The 21,507-nt window shown below is 40.7% G+C and overlaps 2 protein-coding genes across 2 annotated transcripts in view; one reads left to right on the forward strand and one right to left on the reverse strand.

Annotated features, from left to right (window-relative positions):
• The window catches only part of ETFDH (electron transfer flavoprotein dehydrogenase), a 20,031-nt gene extending 2,879 nt beyond the window's left edge, over positions 1–17,152 (reverse strand). Inside the window, exons 1-12 of the mRNA XM_083631195.1 lie at positions 16,224–17,152; positions 12,132–12,275; positions 11,202–11,431; positions 10,649–10,730; positions 9,876–9,994; positions 9,066–9,143; positions 7,604–7,750; positions 5,916–6,056; positions 4,986–5,129; positions 2,364–2,532; positions 872–1,054; positions 37–258 (exon numbers count right to left, since the gene is read on the reverse strand). Of these exons, the coding sequence (XP_083487321.1) occupies positions 37–258; positions 872–1,054; positions 2,364–2,532; positions 4,986–5,129; positions 5,916–6,056; positions 7,604–7,750; positions 9,066–9,143; positions 9,876–9,994; positions 10,649–10,730; positions 11,202–11,431; positions 12,132–12,275; positions 16,224–16,257 (1,693 nt within the window). The 5' untranslated portion in view covers positions 16,258–17,152. The remainder of the gene's footprint in view (positions 1–36; positions 259–871; positions 1,055–2,363; positions 2,533–4,985; positions 5,130–5,915; positions 6,057–7,603; positions 7,751–9,065; positions 9,144–9,875; positions 9,995–10,648; positions 10,731–11,201; positions 11,432–12,131; positions 12,276–16,223) is intronic.
• A 30-nt stretch (positions 17,153–17,182) lies between these two features.
• Positions 17,183–20,395, forward strand: LOC310770512 (uncharacterized protein C4orf46 homolog). Its single transcript, XM_083631432.1, has 2 exons — positions 17,183–17,413; positions 19,175–20,395. The coding sequence occupies exons 1-2, from the start codon at positions 17,285–17,287 to the stop codon at positions 19,328–19,330; spliced, it is 285 nt and encodes a 94-aa protein (XP_083487558.1). The 5' UTR covers positions 17,183–17,284; the 3' UTR covers positions 19,331–20,395.
• The last annotated feature ends 1,112 nt before the right edge of the window (positions 20,396–21,507 follow it).

Genomic DNA, 21,507 nt, shown 5'->3' on the forward strand with positions numbered 1-21,507 from the left:
CCTGTAATTCCACACACTACAATTTGTGCTAGGTACCTGCAGGGCAGAATCGTTGTTCAGGTCCATCGTATATAGCTAAGTTATGATTGACAGGAACACTATCATCTTTCAGAGTCAAATGAGCTGGCTGGTCATGTTCGTGATTCGTGCCACTCAGAGCCACTGATGAAAGCAAGTCAAAACTGATTTTTCCATCAGGTTTGGGGTATTCAATAGGTGTGCAGTCTTTGGCTGGCTTTAGCCGCTTTGCATCTGTCCCTAAAATATCAGCAGAGGGAAAAACTTAAATATAAGCAAAACTTAAATTATATTGGTTTCACCATACTCTAGTAAAGGAGCATATCAGTACCATTTTCTAAGTAACTTTGCTTCTCTGAAGGAAATGCCTCTACTGCTGTGATGTGTTCCGCAACTGGAAAGGGGGTGGTGGTGAAGGTAGAGTAGGCATGGTCTTTGTTGCTTTTTTTTTAAAGGACAAATCTTGAGGGGTGAAAAAATTCCTGTAGGCATGGTATCACAGAAGGGCACTCAGGAGTGGTCAATAACTTTTTTAAAAAAATGAGAAATTTTGGGGGATCCTGAGAGCCATAAAGAACTTGGGGGAGTCATATAAATGATGCAAGGTATCCACCCCTTTTCTATGGTGTTGGCCTGTTTGTGGAAAAGATCTCAACAGGAAAGAGTGAGCCTGCTTGCACAAAAGTTACACTTCCTCTCCTTCCCTCTGTAGTCTGTTCCTAGTGGATCCCCCAAATCAACAGAGCACTGGACAGTCCAACAGATTTAGGGGCATGGTGGTCTGAAAAGGAAAGGAGAGAAGAAGGGAAAGTCTCATGGCTGCTGCCCAGATGCTGTTAATTTAGAAACCTACCTGGATGCTTTAGGGTCCAAGGTTCCATTCCTCTTAGTATCCAGTAAAATATGCCTGTGTAAATCATTCCACCATACACACCCAAGGGTCCATGGCATGAAGGACGGATATTCCTGACTGCATAGAGTTCTTTCCATACCCAGGATTTTTTCAGATTGTCTTCATATTCAGGCACATCAAGTCCTAGAAACAAGGGGCTGTTTATTAAATGTTTAGAAAGTCAGTAGCATCTTACAGTTCCACTTCCAAGGAGATAACTAGTGCTGCTGCTAAGAGCCAGGCTTTCTATATTTTGCAACAAAGCAGTAGTTTACATTTGAGAAAATATAAATTGCTCGGGAGAGCTATACTTCAATAATTTTATATCTGAATGGATACTGAAAAAGCAGAGTGGAAGACAACCTTGAATATGGTACGTATATATCATTGTTTACACTTTGAGTTTTACACTAATAAGACCAAAAATTAACATGTTTGAAGGCTGTTGAAGGATAGTAACATTTGTTTCTATTTAAAAGTAGTAAAATTATACACTACAGAATTATAACACAGAGGTTGCAATTCTGTGCACACTCGAGGGTAAGCCTAATTGAATTCAGTGGGATCCACCTTTGACTAAATGCACAGGATTGCATGGCACATGATTAACCGTTTAACAGCTAAACATAGGCATTTTCCCATGTACTAGGTGCTAACTTTTTAAAAACAGTGAATCTGCATTTAAAATGAAGAAAACAACACCTTGCATTTAAGATGAAAACAAAAGTGATTTTAGACAGCAACTTTAGTGGAAATACTATTTAAAAAAAAAAGTTGAAAAGAAATGCAAATACACATCATATAAATTTTCCGCCTGTAATTTCCAATGTAAACTTCAGATTAATCTCACCCAGTGTCATTTGATACTTGAAGGGTGTGACATGCCATAGCAGAGACTCAATTGTCAGGACTAGGCAAGGTATTATAATTAGGCTCCACTCGTAAATTCCTTCCATTATATCTGCAATATGGTGATGAGACTTTAGGGCAGGCTTGTATTGTACTGGTCCATTATCCACAGGTGATAAAGAAATGGACACAGGTGAGTCAGTAGGGTGGAGACAGTAGGGTGGTGTTTTTCACGCTTCCAAGGTCTGTGCCAGCGGCTTTTTTTTTATCCCACTGTTTTGCCTGGGGAAACCCTCTGTTTACCACTGAATCAGAACAAATGGCAATCTGCAGAAAAGCCTATTGCTGTTTCCCCAGGGAAAGTGTCAGGACAAAAAAAAAAAAAGACCTGGAAAATGAAAGACCTGTCTGAAAATTGTTGTGCAAAAGGAAGTCTGCAAAAGGAATACCCTGAGTGTATGCTATTGAATTGTGGGCTTTCTACAAAGCTGTTTTAGGTCAATACACCAGTGACAATTAGCTTGGCTTAAAGAGCTCCTTGATATTTAGAACTGTCATTGATCAGAAAGCATCAGTGATAAATGTTCATATCATGCCATCTTACCCAGTGTTTTTGATTGGAGATTCTCATTCGTTAGTTGGTTGAAAATGGCTTCCGAAGCCAGCATACCACTTTTCATTGCAGTGTGTGTGCCTTTAATCTTAGGAACATTCATGAAACCTGGACTACAGCCAATAAGGAGTCCACCAGGAAAAGTGAGTTTAGGTATGGACTGCGGAGATAATAATTTATTTATTAACTATTCATGCAAAGTAAGAAAGATTGCTTTTTTGAATCAAGCAGTCACATTTTAAGTTTGATTGCATTAAGCAGATTAAAGCATACACTTTTACAGCATGCTTGCATTCTCTTCTGCATATCCCAAGCCATTATGTCTACATTCGAGGCTAGAACCATCTATATATTGAGGCATAATCTATTCGGCCTGAAGATTCATCATGCACTGTTTTTCAGACTTACTATTCCTCATTCTTTCTGAAATTCTTCAAAGCCTACTAGACCTATATCCTTCTACCTTAAACTAGAAGGTTCAGCTGCTTGTCTCCAATTTCCCAGCACTACCTCAACCTTTACATCAGTATCTACTCATCTCTCCATTTCTTTTTAAAAATTTAATCCCACCCTCAGAGATACAAATCTGGATTACTCCAAGCAGGTATATCTCATAACATCATGTTTCCAGTTATGTGGTAACATCAATTACAGTATATACTCATACCAGCCAAAAAATTCATAATGTGAGGCTGTCCCAACCTTTTGCCTTCTCCTATGTGCATAATAAAAGGGTACCAGCCTCCTGCAAATGTGCCTTTTGTTTTCATCCCCTTTGCTGATTTTGTTTTATTTGTTAGCTTGTCTGTCGAAACTAGTTGTCAGATTTTTCTTGTACCATGAAGTCAGTGTTGCACCCTCCAGAAGTTTCCCATATGTAGCTATCACTAGTCTTGCTGGTAATAATCATTGTTATAAAGCAGATCAGTATTATCTCCCAAATAAAGGTTAAGCAATACCAACGCTTTATCTCTTCCTTTTCAGTCTGATGCAACTGGAGCTACTCCAGTAAAACATTTGCCATTCTAAACTCCATTAGCATTACAATCCACTCCACAAGGAAGCCAGGAGCGTTGTTTCAGGGTTGCTGTTTTTAAAAGGCCAGCCCAGACACTCAAAACTACACTGCCTCTGCTTCCCTCTTGCAGTGTTTAAAGAACACCGTCTTCAAATAAATTAACTTTGAACCAGGGAAACCTTTAGCTCAAACAAGGCATTAAAGTGCAAATGCAGTGGTCCAGAAAAATAGTCATAAAATGGGAATACCTATAAAAAGGGAACCAAGAACACTACCCACAGAGGCAAATTTTGTCTCTTTCTGTTATCTATATAGTTCCTGAATATGATATCAATAAAGAAGAAGGATTCTAAGTGTTATATTTTAACTCCATAGCACTAAGAATGACATCTATGAACCTCAACCTTTTAAAGAAGCTACTGAACTTTTCAACTGCTACATCAAGAGACAGGAACTCCTGACATCCAAGTATCTGAGAGGCATTATAAATAAGAGCCAGTATCATTCATGGAGTACTTCTAATCCATTTTTACACCCCTGCTAGATTTCTACAGCCAACTAGTATACCTGAAAGGTGAAAAGGGTTTGGTTATTGTAACCACTAGTATTTTTGTAGATATGGCTGCATCAAATAATTCAGAACATCTGTCCTCTCTGGGTGTATTTGACAGATTTAGTAGAGCATGCTTTAGAGCTATGGATACAGATTAAAAAGATGTCTCTGGAATACTGCAGCAATTGTAAAACTAGCAGGTTTTAGTATAGAGAAAAGTAAACTTAAGCATCACCTACAATGCAGGTAAACCTTGAATCAGAACAGCCACACAACTAGTGTTACAAATGCACAGAGACTTCGGCTTAGCCCTTCATAAAATCTATGGCACTCTTTGGATCAGAAGTAGGGTTCTACTGCCGTTTTCTGGTGAACATGTTTCAATTGGGTTTAAATGCAGAAACCTTGCCAATTCAATGTCTTACCAATCCACACCAGATGTATGTTTAATTACAGGAATATAGAATTCACAACCAAGGTATAAATTATTTGTGAAAATTTGTACAGTTATGCTGCGAGTTATCGCTCCAGGATGAGGCCGGCTAATCTTACCCATGGATGAGATTGTGGTGCAACATTTCCCGGGACAGTTTGTAATATCTCTTATTTTGACATTTAAATAGGAGAACCAGAGACATTTATTAACTGTTCAACAACAGTCCAACTAGAGAGTTTTGTCTTTACTAATGCTGCTGTATTTAATTGATTGGTTAGATCAAACCAACAAAAATATATTACAGGTCAATAGGGTAGCTAGCAAAGTTTAATACAAAGTGCTTTTAAAAATCTCAGATGCAAGGAGGCTCACTCCTGTCTCTTGCAGGAGGATGCCTGCTGTGACAGGTCTGTCTCTCACCTAGAAACAAAGCATTTGCCCCCACAGAACTAGTGTTTTTCTCAAATACAAATTTAGTCAAGCAACTAAATTCATGATTGATTAAGTCTGCTTCTATCAGATGGCAGCTTTTTTAAAACAACAACAACAACAACAAAACACAACTGAGACATTTGAGGAAATAACCTTGTATTACTAAAACATCACCTGGAAGCCACCTTCGTTAAGAGCTCGGGCACCATAGGCGATTCTCTTTCCACCTTCTAAAGTAGGCTGTACAGTTGGATGGTGCTTCCACCTCTGAAATTCCTTAAAGGGGTTCAAGTAAGGATTTTGATAATCCAAACCGATCTATAAGACATAATGCGAAAATACTTACTTTAAAAAACAAACAAACCTGTAGGCTATTACTAATAGGGCATACAAAGCTTCAAACACACTCCTCATTTCCCTATTATGCTACTCGCTGGATATATTTAGCTTACTTTGGATTTCAGTATTACAAGAAGTAATTTTGTCCCTATGAAATGTACGGCCATGCAGCTCTTTTGTGTGAATAAGTGATTCAATAATTCTGTATACAGGCATAATAGCTCATATACATATTCTTCCCCTGAGAAAAGCTCCAATTTGAAAAGCATGTGGCCAGTACTTGGGGACTAACCAAACCTCACACATCATGGAGAAATGTTTTCAAGGTAGTAGTTCTTGAACCCTGCTAACCTTGAAGAAGTTAAGCACTGACAATCTTCCGTACTGAACATCACAAGTAAAAGTTAAAAAGATATGATGTATGCAAGCAACACTAATACAGTGGTACCTCAGGTTAAGTACTTAATTCGTTCCAGAGGTCTGTACTTAACCTGAAACTGTTCTTAACCTGAAGCACCACTTTAGCTAATGGGGCCTCCTGCTGCCGCTGCGCAGCCGGAGCACGATTTCTGTTCTCATCCTGAAGCAAAGTTCTTAACCTGAAGCACTATTTCTGGGTTGGCGGAGTCTGTAACCTGAAGCGTATGTAACCTGAGGCACCACTGTATTAGAATTCTGTATCTCAGTGCCATCCATGAACAGACTTACATCAGAAGCAAAAAATGTTCAAAAAGTTAAGTTTCACTGCAAGTACAAAATACTTACCACAAACCCCAAAGCTACTAGCGGTTCACCCTCATCTAGATGATAAAGAAATGATCCTCCGTATGTATGTCTGTCCAAAGGCCAGCCAACAGTGTGCTCCACTCTTCCTGCTTTCCATTTCTTTTCATCAATAAGCCACAGCTAGAAATGGGGAAAATCCAGGCAATGCAGTTCAGCAAAGACGTTACTAGACTTTAAACCAAAGTGAAACTGCTATGTGTAACTTTCCATACTACACAATTGGACTCAGTGCTGAAAGCAAATAGAAGTCTTCATCTTTGAAACCTTCACATTTAATCTATAACCTATTGGCTTGAGTGAATGAGCTGTCAAATAATGCTGCAGTGGCAGGTCTTTGTAAGTGGGGCAAAAATGGGTGGAAAATATAATTTATTTTCACTTATGACCCCTCTGCCTGACACAACTGTTTGTTTGTTTATTTATTTATTTATTTATTTATAATCCATATATATATATATATATATATATATATATATATATATATAGCAGTTTTACAACATAAGAGAATAAAAACAACAAAAGTATCCATAAGGACATCAATAAATACTCATTGGTTAAAAAGTAAAATTCATATTATAAAGCCCTGTGTAAATAGTTTTCAAAAGTCATTGAAATAAACCTCTACTGCGTTTCACAGGACAGGTCCTGCCTCACGAAAAGGCTCAACCCAACCTTGGGAGTGTGGGAAATTCACTCCCATTGGTAGTCTCACTTCTTTTAAAACATATCGATTGCTTACAATGAATTTTCTGAATCTGAAGCAGAAAGGTTTTTCTTCACTTAAGTCCCAAATCATGCCCACACCTATTAAACACAGTTTTCAGTGAAGAGGTTTAAGACAGTGATCAGCAGTGTAGAACAGGTAACTCAGGAGCAATTACCTGGATTAATATCCATGTTCTATCTTTGGTATGCTTTCTTTTTAAGCTTCTATATTTAAGCTTCTATTTTACTTGCATTAGAACCATTTAAAGCACTGCTAATAATATGCCTTTTCTAGAATGGCTTGGGATGGATAGAACTACTGCCATGAACGACAGGACCAGTTTATGTAGCCAACACTATTTTGGAAACTAGAGTTTTTAGCCATCGTTCTAAACACAAGATAGCTTGCAACAGTGAAATAAAACAGCCACAATACAGAGATGGGGCCTGCAGCCCTGTAATACCTGGAAAATCTTTCCAACTTGGCTGTGCCTTGGGTCTCCCTTTAATTCAGGGACAAAGACAATTAGCCATAAAGGCTAAATGTTGACCTTAAAAAGAAACATTGAGACACTTCACTTGTGCATTGTTTACAAGCCAGAACTATTTAACATATGAAATCTGTTTGTCCTAAATTTAAAAGCTTGCATGAATAAGAATGCTGTGAATAAAACTGGAATACAGTGACTTCTACCAAAGAAAGCCACAATTAGTTATTGCAAGGTGGGGAAAGTGGCTGTAGTAATCCTTTAGATCTAGAACTAACAAACTAAAGAACAGATCAAGGTACTACACAGTAAGCATTAGCTAACAGTAAGATTAGCTAACCTTTCCCAAATTTTCATACCATTTCTATTCTGAAAAGGCTTTAAAATGTACCCTGAGACAATGTCAAATACGCTTGTGTTGTGGGATTCAGAGAGCAAACCTTGGATTGTAACCGATCAATAATACAGCGATACCTCCTTAAGCCCAATGCCGTAAGTCTGGGGTTGGCAGTTCTGCCTTAGATTGTATTTGTTGTACAACTGCTTTGCAAGATGGCCGTGACAACCTTCTGCAAACACGGTGATTTTGGCATGCAGCTCCAAGCCTCTTTCAAACGTAGCCTGCCACAGAAGATAATAAATACCATCATTACCCACATAATACGTATTTGAAAGTGAAGTCTGTTTGGCGAGATACGCTGCAAGCAGTTGTGTAACATGTTTTCATTATGCCATGTTGCAGAGAATCTTCCGAGCACCTGCTCTGAATGCAGAGATCCCAGCTTCAATCCCCAGCATCTTGAGGGAGGGCTGGGATAGTGCTCTGTCCGAAATACTGCCCCTCCAAGCCTCTCTATCTAGCCGTTAGGGTTCTCCTCGGGCCATGCCCCTCAGTGGTGCTTCTCCATGCCCTACTTAAATCCTTTTGCCTGGCAGAAATATGTCCTTCAACTGTGACAATGTCTATTGCTTGCCTGGATAGGGAAGGGTGTGTGTTAGCTCTCTTGCCTCTACCCATCACTGGCACCTAGACCCTAGGAAGTTCCTGATGAGGGAATACAGACTCTCGTTCTGCTTTAAACATTAGAAAGGAAAACTGGTAGGAAAGATTGTAAATCAGCAGTTCTTTTCCTACTTAAGTTAGAGCCAGTTTAAACTTTGTGCAGCCAGCTTATGCTTGCCTTGTGCAGTGTGGTACAGTGTGTGTATGCTGCATATGTGTATGCTGCATATACTAAAATGTTAAAGGGTGATGCTCATTCCCAGCACTTAGTAAGATGTAGGGGACACAGTTCAAGTGTCCTGCAGCATATTTACTTCATTCTGTCTGAGACGTACAATTACAAACACCACTATAATTGTAGGAAGCACATTTGGAGCAAACAGTATAAACTGACCCTTGATGCCAGGCTGATAATGAGTCCCCCCCCTCACACACTATTTCCTTGCATGTTCTATTAGTCATCTCTGTTTTAAGTTGATCTACTCAGAACTTTAAGGAATATACTGAAGTGTTTTAATTTTTCTTCATTATATGTAGAGTTGAAAAGCGTTGTTTTCAGTCCCTTATAAGTATTTATAACATCTCTGCTTCTTTCTCTGCATGGTTTTAAATCTACTGGCTCTCTGGGTGCAGAATGCAGAGATGTCTGCATAGTCACATGTCCTTCAAAATGCTGTTTAAACAGTGTCTTCCATTATACAACCTCTGTGGCAATAATACAATAATGCCTGTGCTCATCTCAACCCTGGAACTTTGAGCCATATTTTTCGAGTATACTACCTTTGTGTTTACTTAAATGCCTACATTAAGCCGCAAATCCAACATCATCTTCATACCACCAAGCATATAACAGCAGTTTTACAATATCCATTTTTATGAGGAGCCATCCAAGTGAAAAGCATGATGTTAATAAAAAAGTAAAGGAGCATTTACCTTGGGTGCCCCATCCTTTTGGATGCCAACATCATTTGTGGCAATCCCTTTCACACTGCCATCTTCATGGAAAAGAACCTATAGGAAGGAAATCAAATAAAGATCTGTTATTTCAACATTCTGAACATGAAGCTGCAAGCAGAGTTGTGCAATTTTATTGTTTGTACAGCACCTGGTTGTAGTCACCCGGTAGATATTTTTATTATTATTAATTAAATTTGTATACCAGCCTTCATCCAAAGATCATAGGGCTGTTCACAACATTAAAAGCACAAAAGAACACAAAATACATAATGAAAAAATGGAATAACCCTCCTCCCACAAGCACAGTTAAAAGGGCATAGAATGTTAATCAGCCCTGGTTATAGAGAAACATTTTTGCCTGGCATCTAAAGATATGTAATGAAAGCACCAGGCGAGCCTCCGTGGGGACAGCATTCCACAAATGGGGAGCCACTGCAGGAAAGGCCCATTCTGGTACAGTATCTGCATGGAATATCCTGGAAGTTTTCAAAAACCTAAGGATGCAAATTAGATGCAGCAAGATGCACCCGTCCTGCATCTGAGCTTGTCAAAAGGCATGAAGTTGTCCTCCGTAGGAGACAGCATGCTGGATTAGACAGACCTTTGTTCTGCTCAGGAGGGCTCTTATGTTCTTACATCATTCTGCAAACAATATAGTGTAGTGATTATTTGTGTAAACTGAATACATTCATTCTAATAGGTGAAAACCTATCTTAGGTGTCATATGAAAGTTTGACAAATCTCAGACATGCACACAAACATGAATGGCAACAGCTCTGCCAGTACCTCAGCTGCAGCATAGCCTGGGTAGACTTCAACACCAAGCGCTTCTGCTTGCTCACCCAGCCAGCTCACAAAATGCCCTAGACGAACTATGTAATTCCCATGATTAGTCATCGGAAGGCCTAGTTAAAAGGATGAAACACACCACAATTCATTTCACGAAACAGTAAACACTAAGACTAGTTCAGAGTTACAATTCTACCATACGCATCAGCTTACTAGCAGGGTGAAGTTACAGTTTATGACTTAATTAACTCTTACCACTGCACAAAACGTGTTCCTAGTCTGCCTGCTGTACCTATGTTTCAGTCTATGTTTTAGTAAACATAAAATCTCTCATAGTTTACAAAACAATTTTCTCAGGTTCAGTGCAGGAGATTCTTAATTGCCTCAGACACCAAATCAACTGACTTACAAGCTTGTCCTCAACACAACTTATAAACTATAGTGCATGTACTGGAACAAAGTGATGTGACATTTCTTCACTATAAAGCAGTGGTAGCTAACCTGCGGCCCTCCAGAAGTTACTGAACTCCCATCAGGTCTAACCAGCAGAGCCAGTTGTCAGGGATGAATGGGCACTATGTAAGTGGGTTCAAGTTGTTTTTAATTTTGTTTTTTAAACTGTTGTAACCCACCCTGAGACCACAGGGTGAAGGGCAGGTAATAAATTTAATACTTTTAAGCAAAAGAATAGCTCATACAAGCACTTTATACCCCAGCTCAAAACAAAAGATTTACACATAGAGGTTTTTCGTCTTCATCAATAACTGTACCTGGAAGAATAGGAACTGGGATTCTAGAGTTCTTTGTTAATATTCCAAATTTGTCTTCTGTTACAGAGGTATGCAGTGGAGCCTAAGAAAAATGAAATAAAAATAAGTAGAAATATTTTGCAAAACTTCCAACCTCCTTAATAAGACATTTGAATACCATTAGCATTATAGATTCACATAAAATTGGAGCAGACATACTTATGAGTTTCAAGGATGGTAACAGATGTCAGATTAAGCACAAATAAGAAAAGAATGAAGTGCAAGAAAGGCACTTGTATTCTACTGCAGGTTGTGATCATCAAAGGCAGCAAGCTAAAGGATTTAACAGATAAAGGTATTTGGCAGAATTTTATTTATTCTTTGGCAAAAGATACTTTACCAAATATCTTTATAGTGCTCATTATTTCCCCGGATACTTTCTATTTCATAGCATTCAGAGGAAACATATTATATATAATTTTTTTAGCAATTTCCTTTAAAATCACTAGCATGCATTCTAAACAGAATTAAGCTACAACTGAAAAAAGTTGTAGTACAGAAGTTAAGCTCTTACCCCTCGTTCTTTCCAATCTGGGAAAAGTTCGTTTAAGGCACGTGGCTCAAGGCAAGCTCCAGAAAGTGTATGCGCACCGATCTGAGCAGCTTTCTCCACAAGGCACACACGGATCTCTTTGCCGTGTTCGCTAGCTAACTGCTTGAGTCGGATAGCTGCAGCGAGTCCTGCAGGGCCTGCTCCAACTACAACAACATCCGCTTCTTCTGCAAATCTTTCCATGCTTATCCCTTTAACAGAGAGCCATATACCAGAAAGTCAAATGGAGGCTAGGCCCTTGCTGTCAAAATCAGCTGTCCCTCTCCTTCTTGAAGTCTGATCTTGCAGACTCAAGTGAAAAAAAATAAAGTGTTGGGTCAAGACTAAAAAAATAAAATAAAAAATGGAATAGAACTTATAGGTATTTTTCAACTGTGGGTTTGCTAGGATGCACTTCAATGACCTTTTACTGGCACTGTCCCACATCACAGCTAGACTGCCACTTGAAGCTCTTCCCGGGATGTGGCTGCTGCAGTCACATGCTGACAGCTTCTGGGAGCCGCAGGTGAGAGCTGAGTGCATGGTGGGGACCAAAGTAGGACAAACTACCCCAAAAGGAGCACCATGTGTCCCCCACCAAAGGTACTACCCCTCCCCTAACACCCCATACACCCTAAAGTAATACACTACACTAAAGTAATAAACAATTGCGAAGTTAATTGTTAAATATAATTATAAATACAGATACAGTTTTACAGGGTTTCCCACAAAAATATATAGCTGCCCACGTGCTATCTTCTATTTATCTAAGTGTCCTTTAAAGAAGGGACTACCTTTGCTATTTGTTGATCAGTAATTGACTCTTCGTCGCCACAGGCGACTAGGCAAATAGCTATTTACAAGCCTGGTTATGCTACAAAAATGAATTGTACTTAAAAGTTTGTCACTTACCTTCCCACCGGTTGTCTTTGTCCCGGGGGTGGATAGTATAGTGGGTGGTGATACGTGGCACAGTGGAAGAAGCCCATCGTGCTGCACACAAAGGCAGGTGACAATCTTTTCCTGCTGACCTCAAGGCATACAGACAACGATGTGCTGTTGCAAAGAAATAAAACAGTTCTGAGCATTCAATTTTTGTTACAGCTCTGTAACTCGGACAACAAGGACACAAATATTCTGCTACTACATTAGGACCGTTTATTTGTACACTGTATGATTTACATAAATACCATACCATTTAGAGAAGCAGTCTTATATGTAACAGTTACATTAATGTTGGGTCCCATATCAGTTCCAGATCCTTTGTTTCCCCCTTTTAATTGTCTAGTGCAGTGTTAAACAGTTGATCATCAAAGATAAGCCACGCATCGCCGCAGATCTCAATGATGCCTTACAGTAGAGGTTTTCAACCTTTTTGAGTCCACGGTCCCCTTGACCAACTACATTCTTTCTGCAGCACCTCTGTGTGGCTCAGGAGCCCAGTTATATCTCTCCTTGCCTGCAGAGCTGGCAGCCTCTCACCCTTTTTCAAACACCCTTCCTTGTGGAGTGCTCCCTCAGCCTCCTCTCCTCTCTCCTTGGGAGCCTTCCAGGCAGCCACTGCTGCAGCCCCTGGTCTCTGAGCTGCCCCGCTCCCTGCCTCAAAGAGAAGTGCCTCCTCACACTGCCCCATAGGGGCCTAGGACTCGTCCAACAGCAAGGGTTGGTGGACTGGCTGGCTGGGCTCCTCGTCCACTTGCTTGCTTACTCTGAGGCCACCTCGGTTCCTGGCAACCAACACCCCCTGGCCAGCCCCAGAGGCACCATTTGCCTGGGGAGCTTGTAGCCAGGGCTGCTGCAACAAGCAGCTGTGCAAGCCTTTAGGAGGCAGAGAGGGCATCAGAGGAGAGAGGGAAGGAAAGAGAGAAAGAGGCTAGTGTTGCCCACGACACCCCTGACCACCATTCAAAGCACCCCAGGGTGCCAAGGAACATTGGTTGAAAACCATGGCCATACAGCTTTCCCACACCTCTGAATATTTGCTGTAATCCATATGTTACAAATCTGTGTGGAGCACAGCCATATATAAAACATAATGAGCTTTACAGTGTCTACAACGAATAAACTCAAAATTGATTTAATGCTCACAAATGAACTCAACAGGTGACTTACCTATATGCATGTGTGTGTGTGTGCGTGCACACGCACACACAAAATTTCATAGTGCATGGGTAAGTTCTATACCAACACACACTTCTACGTAAGCAGCAGACAGCTCGCCACGAACTCTTCTGATTTTGTCTTTTCCATTTTGGCAGCTTACCCAATGGCTAAAGTTTTGACCAAGTAACTACTGTTCTGGCTTGCTAGCAACCTAGATCTTTGCAATTTGGGTGCCTATTCAGATATGATTGTTACAGTACAAGGCCAGCACCAAAAGCTAGGCCATGTAATGAAATTAAGAGGGGATTTGGACAGAAACTCTCTGGAGTTGCAGAGCAGGAAGTGACTGTTCCTAAATGAGAGGTGTGTACATTTGTAGCCCGGGCTACTAGAGAGAACTGAGCAAGCAACTCCTGCCACTGTAATCAACAGCATGACATAACAAAAGAGTTGGGCTGCTACTTATATAAGGTCATGTTTGACTATAGATGAATCCACCCTAGTTGATCAGCATGGAATTTTCAAACTTCTGTTTACTCACTTTTTACAAGGCCCTCACACAACATCATCATCCTGCTCTTTCCCTGTTGTACTTCCATCTTTTCTCATTCAACAGAGTCTGACTTTTCCCAGAGAACAGATGAGTAGCATAATCATTACCAGTGTAGATGTTATTGGTGCTACTATTCTATCCTTGCAAAATGACAGAACTTTGACATACGCACCACCATGGTGGGTAAGTGAATCAGCTTAGTACACATTCATAATAACTACTGCAGGGGCACCATTTTATCACTCCATATTTTTGCACTACAATGCTTTTCAAACTATGTTTTAAATACAACTAAATTGAAGGCTTTACAGTGCTTAACCAATTAATTCAACAAAGTTATTTTTTAAAAATTGATTAAACATTCCTTCCTTGTTATTAACAATAGCCACTTTACTAAGATAGCATTTACGTGAACTGGTCTTTCCCAATTTTCTACCCACTGCAGCTATGTCACATCCACTTGTGTAGGCAGAACATAGCAGGAAGAACATACAGAATAAGTGCAACATTCCCAGCAGGGTGGAAAATCAATTGCGCTTGTAGTATACAGTAAAAGAGCATTGCTTATTAACACTAGGAGCCACTTGTCTGAAAGCAGGCTATATGGCCTATCTGGCAATGTGTGACAGCAATCAGTCCCTTGATAATATATACTTAAACAATTCATCAACCCCCCATGCTATAATAATAATAATAATAATTATTATTATTATTATTATTATTATTATTATTATTTATACCCCATCCATCTGGCTGGGTTTTCCCAGCCACTCTGGGCAGCTTCCAACAAAATATTAAAATACAATAGTCTGTTAAACATCAAAAGCTTCCCTAAACAGGGCTGCCTTCAGATGTCTTCTAAAAGTCTGGTACTGTGGTTGTTTTTCTCTTTGACATCTGGTGGGAGGGAGTTCCACAGGGCAGGTGCCACTACCAAAAAGGCCCTCTGCCTGGTTCCCTGTAACTTGGCTTCTCGCAGCGAGGGAACCGTCAGAAGGCCCTCGGAACTGGACCTCAGTGTCCGGGCAGAACAATGGGGGTGGGGACGCTCCTTCAGGTATACTGGACTGAGGCTGTTTAGGCTTTCTACTTCATAAAGGACTTCTAGGTAAAACATACAATTATTTGCACTTAACATTATTAGTATGTAAAGGAGAACCAAGCTATTCTATTTCTGCCCTACTTTTCTTATGCTTGCCAATTGCAGCAAGCTATTATCATTGCTATATTACCGCATGATGCAAAAATCCAGATGACCATTCATCACTGGTGCCTAAAGAACTGATAGTGGTAGGTTTCTGAAGGTGGTAGGAAGCCGGTTTTTCCTCATCTCATGTGCTCTACGTGGCTGACCATCACATCCTCTTACTCCTTAACCAGCAGCAACCACTCATTGGAGTAAGATCTTTCAAGTCAGAGGCTATGATTTTCAGGTAGACTTCTACCAGGTAGAGATGAAAGAAAAGTGGAGGAAACAGAGACCAAAAAACACCAGCAAGAACATTTCAAGCCCCCATTTCTGTCCTTCCAAGCTGGTTCTTAAGATTCTTGCAAAGGATTCATAACAATCACTGCCGAGACATGAGCAGGGCTTTTTTTAAGAGTCTCCATTCCACAAAAGGACTGGTCTCTGTCCAAACAAGATCTGTTTTGTAAGAGATCCTACAGGTGACCTTTACCCTGATTTTTATTCTGGCCAGCAGGGGGAGAGGAAAGAGGAGAAATACCCAGGGTCGGCTCTGAGAGAAATAAGGATTTGGTGTGGGTCAGCAATCCCACGTGAAAAGGCGACTTCTTTCTTGTAGCTTTGTTGTCAACCCCATTCTGTTGACCTCTGTCTGCGCATACTAAGGTCACGGCCTTGCCTTTTCCTAGGCTTGACAGGTGGGGTTCAAAACCAAACCCCGACAACACCTCTGACTCACAGAGCTGCTCCGTGCACATTTACACTGTGGGACACTCCCCCTTCCCTTACACAGAGACACAAATCAACACAGCATTGCTACTTAATCCCCTGACAGCTGCCATCGAGCCTAAGCACATTTAGTCAGGGGCCAAGGAGCAAGGCGGGTACAGAATCAAGCTGAGGGGGACAACTCTCACCCAGAGAAAAGCCACTGCTTTCATTTTCCACTTCTCACTTCTAATAGTGGGAGCCATGACTTACACCAGGATTGAATGCACATTTATTCCTAATGTGCTGGACATGCATGACCCTGAATCAATGATCTTCGTGAAAGAAAGAGATGGCTTATCGACAAACGAAACACAAGCGTGCAAAAAATTATGGAGATTCAGGGCGAAACTTACTCGCCAAGTCCGGAAAGCAGGATTTAAATGCACTTTACCTTGACGGGAAACTCTGCAAGAAGGAAGCAGCATGGCGCTTAGCGAGAAGGCTCCTGGCAATCCAAAGGAGTGGGTGGGCGACCAGCTATGGGGGGGGATCTCCCACAGGCGCTCTCCTCTGTCTCGCTCGCTTGCTATGCAGAGTCTCACGGGGATCTTACAGCTCGGCCCCCATGCTCCTCCGGGTTCTCAAGCAGCTGCAGAAGCCACGAGCAGAATTCGCTGGCGTCGAAGTTAACTTGAGCAGGCAGGACACACGTTGGGAAATGGGCGCGACCTCCCAGAGTGACATCCCATTAACAAACAAACTTAAAAAACAAACAAACTATAATTCCCAGGATGCCCCGCAGGAAAGGGCTGCGCCATATTCACGAGTCTGTCCGCCGGACTTTAGGCGGCGGGAGTGGCGAAATGCACGCCGGGAAAAGTAGTTCCGGGCTGCCACTTTGTTTCATGACGAGTTCGTAGAGAAAAGAGGGAAGAGTGACACGCGATTGCAGGTCTTGTTGACTTCCGGTTCAAAATATTTTGATTGATTGATTAATATATCGCCCTATACCCAGGGGTCTCAGGGCGGTTCACAAAATACATAATAAAAATTAAAACAACAACCCAATAGCCCCCCCCAAAGTAACAAATTTTAAAAGGGCATAGGTATTGAATTGCTTTCCTGCGTCATCCTCCTAGCAGTCACGCAAATACAATGCACTGACCACACGCTTGTACCTATGCGACATCATAGCCAATAGCGACTTTCTTTTTTCCTTTTTTCTTTTGCCCAGTTAGCCCTGCTCTGGGTCACTTCTACATTTTTCCTTTCTCTATGGAGTCAAGGGTGAGGTAACCGAGATGGATCGGCGGATGTTGAACCCCTTACGTCAGTGACAGGCAACGGTGACAGGTTCCTTGAGGCGAGCCCTTATTTCCATTTTTGTAGGCGGAGCTCCAGCTGTGTCGTCACGGGAGAGTGGGCGTGGCTTAGAACTCGCGCCTCCCGCCTCCCACTCAGCCCGCGGCAGTTGGCGAGGAACCGAGTGGCGGTTATTTTGAGTCCGGCGGGATGGCGGAGGCGCCGACTGTGACTTCTTCCGCGGCCAGGAGCGCTCCCGGCCGAGCCACGCCACCCTCGGAGCAGCTGGCAGAGCCGCCTCGCGGGCTCCTGGAGACGGTGGAGATGCAGCTGGGAGACGTGAGTCTTCTTCCTCCCTTCGGGGTTTTGTTCTGCTGGGCCTCCCTTCAAGGCCCTTGGGATTCTCCTATCACACAGTGCATGGGGTTGCTGCACGGAAGGCCACAAGTCTTTGCCCTTCTTCGTGTCTGCACGTGTGAGTGGCCCAGCAGCATGGGGGGGGGAGTGCAATCCTATATATTTCTTATTAAACCCCCCCACACTTCTTGTTCCGGGGGGGGGGGCTATTGGGTTGTTGTTTTTATTGGGTTTTTGTTTTTATTAGGTATTTTGTGGTTTTAAATCTTGATTTTATTCTGTGAACCGTCCTGAGACATCCCCCCCCCCGGGTATAGGGCGGTATATAAATTCAATAAATAATAATAATGAAATAATAAAATGGCTTGCGAAGGGGGAGGGAAATGCAATCAGAAATAAAAATCCTGCATAGATAAAAAGAGTGCAGAAGCACTAAAATGGCAAAACTCAATCATCATCATCATTGGAGGTAACAATTCAACATAGCATTATTTTTTAAAGCATCGTTTTGGAGGGAGGGTGGGCTCTCTCCTAATAAACATCCCTGGGACCCCACTGCAGAGAAACCAAACCTGGTTGATCAGTATATAAGTACTAGCAGTTGCCTCCATCTCTTGGAGAAGAGCTCTGCACAGAAGAGGATTATCTCCAGCTTCAGTAAGCAGAGATGAGTAAAGTGAACTGAACTTGCTAGAGATGTTGCCATTTTTTAAATGTCTGGCATGAGATGGGTGGTAAAGTGATTGTGGACCACTTGACTATTTTGTACGGAATTGCGGTTCCTCTAAAGGAGCAGGTGCTCCTTTAGGTTGGGGCAACTCCTGGAAATATAGCTCCCACTAGAGGCTCAAGCAACCTCTGTGGCTTTGGTATGTCACCGACAGCTGCATCTGAATTGGGATCACTTGACCACTGTAGTCCATTCACACTGGTAACCACGAGACTGGATTACTACAATGTGCTCTGCATGGGTTTGGTCCAGAAACTCCAGTTGGTGCAGAATGTAACATTTAGACTGCTGATGTGAGCAGATGGGTGACAGCATGTGACACGTGTGTCAAAACATCTGCTCTGGCTGCCCATATGTTACTGGGCCAGGTTCATGGCTGTTGTGTTGATTTACAAAGCCCTGAACAGCATGGGTCTAGCTCCTAGAACATTTTAAGGGCTATCTAAATTCTTATACCCCAGCTTGATCACAGATCATCCAACTCAACTAGAAGTTAGGCATTTACTGTTGATAGTTCCATGCTCTGGAAAACTCATCCAACAGAGGTTTGGCAGACATCCCTACTTGCTTTTGACTTTTCAGGTGTACTTACATGTCTTTGCCAGTCATTTTTGATAAACTGTATTGTTTTGATGATGTTTTATGTTTCAACATTGTATACCATCCTGATATTTTATGATATGTTGGTATAGAAATACTTTTATAAATAAAAGAATACAACAGATGAATTAACTAACTGAAGCTTTTCGAGTTCTCGCAGTTTTAATCAGTTGGGCATATTTCTTTACATTTTAAGGCTATTTGTTTTCTTATTTATTGTAATAATAGGGATTAAGCAAAGAAAAATTAAAGAGGGCCTTTCCTCCACCATCAAATATGTGTCCTTGGAAGGAAGGTTGCTATTAGATATGGTAGCTAGAAAATGACATTTTAATGGACTGAATTTTATCTTGGACAAAAAGTAAACTCTAATAATAATTGCTGCGGAAACTGAAAATTTCTTTTTATTGCAGGCAGCATTTTCACTCACCAAGCTTTTGGAGGCCACGTCTGCAGTGTCAGCCCAGGTAGAAGAACTTGAAACCAAATGTACTGAACACGCTAGATTTCTTAAAACATGGCGGAGTCTTCTAAAAGAAGGATACAATTCCCTGAAACCCACTGAGTGATTTGAACACCCATACAATGTTGCTGTTTCAACTGTTTAAGGAAACCAAAGGCAAGACTGGCCAACAGCACATAACACTTTTTACTACCTTCATATGGGGAGATAGAACTACTTCAACAAGCCTTCATTTTAAATCTGCAAAGAAAATACAGAACGGTGGTTTTTAACTTCATAATACAAATAAAGCAGCTCCCTTAAATACCTTGAAGCATGCTCACCATACTGGATAATTTGTTCCTAGGGAACGACTGAAGGAGTATGTGCTGTAAAAATATTTTTCTTAAAGGTCTGGAGATCAGACTGAAATAGTGATTAAGAGTTTCATTTGACTGTTACTTGGAATTTTACTAGTTATGGATGACTGTAACACCCATAGAATTCATTGTATAAGGTCTATAGGCTGTTAGGCTAAAATATTTAATTGTATGGAAAACAGCTGTGTTTAATCCTCTTAAACTAAGTAATATCCAACACTTTCTGCCCTAAAGAGGTATGACTATGGCTGTCTGGAAACTGGTTGCTGTTTTACGTAGTCTCTTGACTGCTTCAATATATTCTTAAGTTTTTAAATCATATTTTTATATCTTGAACATGTGATCAGAGTATGTTTTGACAAAATAAATTGAGTATAGAACCTTATGCATGACAGATCATAGAATTTTATCTCCTGCTCTTATTTCTCTTATTTATTGTGCAGTTCTAATTACATATAGGGTGCAAATATATATGACAGTGTGTAATCTTTTATCAGCATATTGTAAATCTGCTACTTTGAATATAAATTGAGGAAACAATGTTATTTGTAAATAAGGACTGTATGCAAATTAATTTAGTTGCATTAAGCCCCATTGAAAGCAATATGATGATTTCATTAGTACTTTGTACCTATTGAAATCACTGGGTAAGTGCAGGTAACATTCTGGATCCAACCCAATTACCCGCCTTTTGTTTTCATCCTGGAAACAGCATTTAAGTAAGTTAAATAACAGGAAAACAAATAATTACATCTCCAAATAAATTCAGTGTATTTAAGTGTTACTGTATTAATAAAGTATATTGGTATAAGGTTGGAAAGACTCATCTTTTCTCTAGCATTTCAGATTAAGTAGCCAGTATACCTTAAAATTTGCCTCTATCTGAATACGGGCTAATTGTGGTCTAGAGCCTTGAAGTGTGTTATTAGGCCTATGGATATGGAGACTTTGCTGAAAATAGCAGGCCAGACAATTAGAAAAACTGCTCCAATCAAAACTGTAGTAGCAGAATAAACTGATCCAGCTGAACAAAAAACCCATGCTAATGATAACTCACATATATTAATGACTCCTATAGTTTGTGGAAGAAATGCCAAATCAAATTCTACAGAATACTAGATACAGTATAACCTGAGGTTTCCCAAAACCATTTAGGTGCTCTGCTGTTTCTCTGGATTTTTGGTTGGAGATGGAAGATGGTACATCAATTGCATTAAATATTCATATTTATTTTAAATTATATTTTTGTTGCTTTTATTTCTCCTGGATTGTAATACAATAACACACAATCTATGAGAAATAAAAGAAGCAATAAAAATACAATTAAAAATCATACATCGCCCAGTGCAGTGCATTATAATTGCTACAACAGAAAAAATATGAAGTCATCCACCCAGAGTTTCTGCAATCTTCTAGGTGTGTGTGTCTGAATGATTGCTATAGCCCTAGTCACATGTTACTTGGATGTAGGGTGCTCACAGTTTCAAGTTAGAGCAGGGTCACTCTTCCACATAGATGTTACTACATTAATATAGCTGTCTATAAGGAAACATTTCAGCACAAGCAGCTGCTCACACATATGTGTTTCTCTGCAGACAACCGTTTAATGTATAATTGTTGGAAGGTGGAGCTAAATGTAGCCTTGCTCTGGCTTCAAACAGTGCATGCCATACACCTAAGTAATGTGTGAAGAAGTCTTACAACACTTGAAATAGTTAAACTGATCCCAGATTAATGGGAGAGTTGCAGAAGTAATGTTACTGGAGGGTTTAATGAGTGACCTTATTACCCATATGTACCTTCTGTATACTTAGCCTTTAGGTTTCCATATTATTGGGCAAGAGCATCAGAATTTGTGACTATCAAGTCCTAGATGAAGATACACATATTCACATTATTCTTTGTCCCTCCATCACTTTACCAA

Source organism: Podarcis filfolensis, assembly GCF_964270895.1.
Source record: "Podarcis filfolensis genome assembly, chromosome: 9".
Taxonomy (NCBI): Eukaryota; Metazoa; Chordata; class Lepidosauria; order Squamata; family Lacertidae; genus Podarcis; species Podarcis filfolensis.